The sequence below is a fragment of the Lampetra fluviatilis genome, chromosome 71, assembly GCF_964198595.1.
Source record: "Lampetra fluviatilis chromosome 71, kcLamFluv1.1, whole genome shotgun sequence".
Classification (NCBI taxonomy): Eukaryota; Metazoa; Chordata; class Hyperoartia; order Petromyzontiformes; family Petromyzontidae; genus Lampetra; species Lampetra fluviatilis.
The window spans coordinates 3850808-3853502 of NC_136345.1; the positions used below are offsets into that span (position 1 = coordinate 3850808).

At 52.7% G+C, this 2695-nt stretch overlaps 1 protein-coding gene across 1 annotated transcript in view; it reads right to left on the bottom strand.

The window, feature by feature from the left end:
• The window catches only part of KIF22 (kinesin family member 22), a gene marked incomplete at its 5' end in the record, with an annotated part of 68917 nt that overhangs the window by 851 nt on the left and 65371 nt on the right, over window positions 1–2695 (bottom strand). Inside the window, one exon of the mRNA XM_078883459.1 lies at window positions 439–510. Coding sequence (XP_078739585.1) covers window positions 439–510 — 72 coding nt within the window. The remainder of the gene's footprint in view (window positions 1–438; window positions 511–2695) is intronic.

The window sequence follows — 2695 nt, forward strand, 5'->3', positions numbered from 1 at the left end:
GACTCGTTGTGCGTGACAATTTATGTTCGTGAACATTTTTTTCCCAAATTTTACACTTTTTAGGACAAAAATATTATATGTAATAACCAATTGCTTAATGGTGCAATGCAATCATCTGACCCATAGGTGGCAGCCATCTCAAGCCAGAGGACGAGAGGACTCTAGCCGCCACGCATATAAAAGATTTAGAGTGAAACAAACTTTGTTTTTACGGGTTATACTTGTATGCGAAGTAATCTCCTGCAGGGGCGTGTGCACGCCAACGCGTTCGCTTGCGCGGCGGTGTCCGTGGGGGTGCGTGGGTCGGGGCGGGGGGCGATCACCTGATCTGGGGGGGGGGGGCTCCGATGAAGAGGAGGAGGGGGGGGGAGCGGAGGGGGTGGACTTGGTGCCCCCCCGAAATTTCGCGTGAGCCGCATTGAAGCGATGATCGGCCACAGGGCAGAAGTCGACGGTCGTGCCGCGTTTCACGTCCGCCTCGTGCCCAATGACACGCTCCGAGACGCGTCGCTGGAATCGTGATTAGAAGCAGAGGTCGCAAACGGGTTTTGATTCTAGATTTGAAGCTTTCGTGACTGCAAGGAATCATATTCTTATGTTTTTTTCGGTAAAGTCACCGTGTAGGTAAAACATCAAAATTAATTTTAATAGAATAAAAATCACGACGTTTCGGAGGCAACACAAGCTTCCGTCTTCAGGTGGAACCGTCACAGCCACGACAGCTGTATCAAGTAATTGAGAGATTGCAAGAGCTACCACTCCGTATATATAATGGTTGGAGAGGGGGGAAGGTTTTGATTCCTTACCCGTACCTGGCCGCACCAGGGTCGCAAACGGGTACCCGTACCCTACCGTACCCTACCCGTACCCAGCCGGTAGGGTACGGGTATCGGGTACCCGATTGCGACCTCTGGGATGAAGCCACGTTGCAGGCGCGGGTGGGTTGATTCTAGGAACTTGAATTGTGAGAAGAGACAAGACGTTGGGAAATGAGTGACAATCACGGTGACTCACCAGTGACTCACGGCCTACCCGTACCCGGCCGCACCAGGGTCGCAAACGGCTACCCGTACCCGGCCGGGTACGGGTAGCCGGGCATCGAGTAGGGTATGGGTATCAGGTACCCGGTTGCGACCTCTGATTAGAAGTTTCACTCGTCACTACGCGTGCCCCAATGTAGCGCAGCTTGGCTTGATAATTGTTTTTTTTACCCTTTTATCTGGCAACAAAATTGACACCTTTTTTACGAGGAGTCGTGTTTGCATAGACCACAATACCTGCAGTCATAATGCAAACAAAAGACATAACTCTGATAATGTATGTGCACTGTCCTTGAAGTTGATTTGTCCACAACCGAGACAGCTTTCCTTAGAGCCTAGTCTCACATGGGTTGGACCAGATGACGCCAAAAGGCGCACAACTCAAAGACAATGCACCATCAGAGTTTGAGAGCTCGGGGTAAAGCATTTACATCATTGGAACCTCATTTGCCAGTAAAAAATATAATTGTTTTTTTACCCTTTTATCTGCAACAAAACTGACCTTTTTTACGAGGAGTCATGTTTGCATAGACCACAATACCTGCAGTCATAATGCAAACAAAAAACACAACTCTGATAATGAATGTGCACTGTCCTTGAAGTTGATTGCTTACCCCGAGCTCTCATACTCTGATGGTGCGTTGTCTTTGAGTTGTGCGCCTTTTGGCGTCATCTGGTCCAACACCTTGTGAGACTAGGCTCTAAGAAAAGCTGTCTCGGGTGTGGACCAATCAACTTCAAGGACAGTGCATACATTATCAGAGTTGTGTGTTTTGTTTGCATTATGGCTGCAGGTATTGTGGTCTATGCAAACATGACTCCTTGTAAAAAAGTGTCAGTTTTGTTGCCAGATAGAAGGGTAAAAAAAACAATTATCACATTTTTTACTGGCAAATGAGGTAGAGGAGGTGGAGGTGGTGGAGATGGAGGAGGAGGAGGAGGTGGTGGAGGTGGTGGAGATGGAGGAGGAGGAGGAGGTGGAGGTGGTGGAGATGGTGGAGGAGTAGGTGGTGGAGGTGGTGGAGGTAGAGGAGGAGGAGGAGGTGGAGGTGGTGGAGGTGGAGGAGGAGGAGGTGGAGGTGGTGGAGGTGGTGGAGGTGGAGGAGGAGGTGGAGGTGGTGGTGGAGGAGGAGGTGGAGGTGGTGGAGGTGGTGGAGGTGGAGGAGGAGGTGGAGGTGGAGGAGGAGGTGGTGAGGTGGGGTGGTGGTGGAGGTGGAGGAGGTGGTGGAGGTGGTGGAGTAGGTGGAGGAGGTGGTGGAGTAGGTGGAGGAGGAGGTGGTGGAGGTGGTGGAGGAGGTGGAGGTGGTGGAGGTGAAGGAGGAGTAGGAGGTGGAGGAGGTGGAGGAGATGGAGGTGGAGGAGGTGGTGGAGGTGGTGGAGGAGGAGATGGAGGAGGAGGAGGTGGTGGAGGAGGTGGAGGAGGTGGAGGAGGTGGTGGAGGAGGAGGAGGTGGAGTAGGAAGGTGGTGGAGGTGGAGGAGGTGGTGGAGGAGGAGGTGGAGGTGGTGGAGGTGGTGGAGGAGGTGGAGGAGGTGGTGGAGGAGGAGGAGGTGGAGTAGGAGGTGGTGGAGGTGGAGGAGGAGGTGGAGTAGGAGGAGGTGGAGTAGGAGGTGGAGGAGGTGGAGGAGGTGGTGGAGGAGGAGGTGGAGGTGGTGG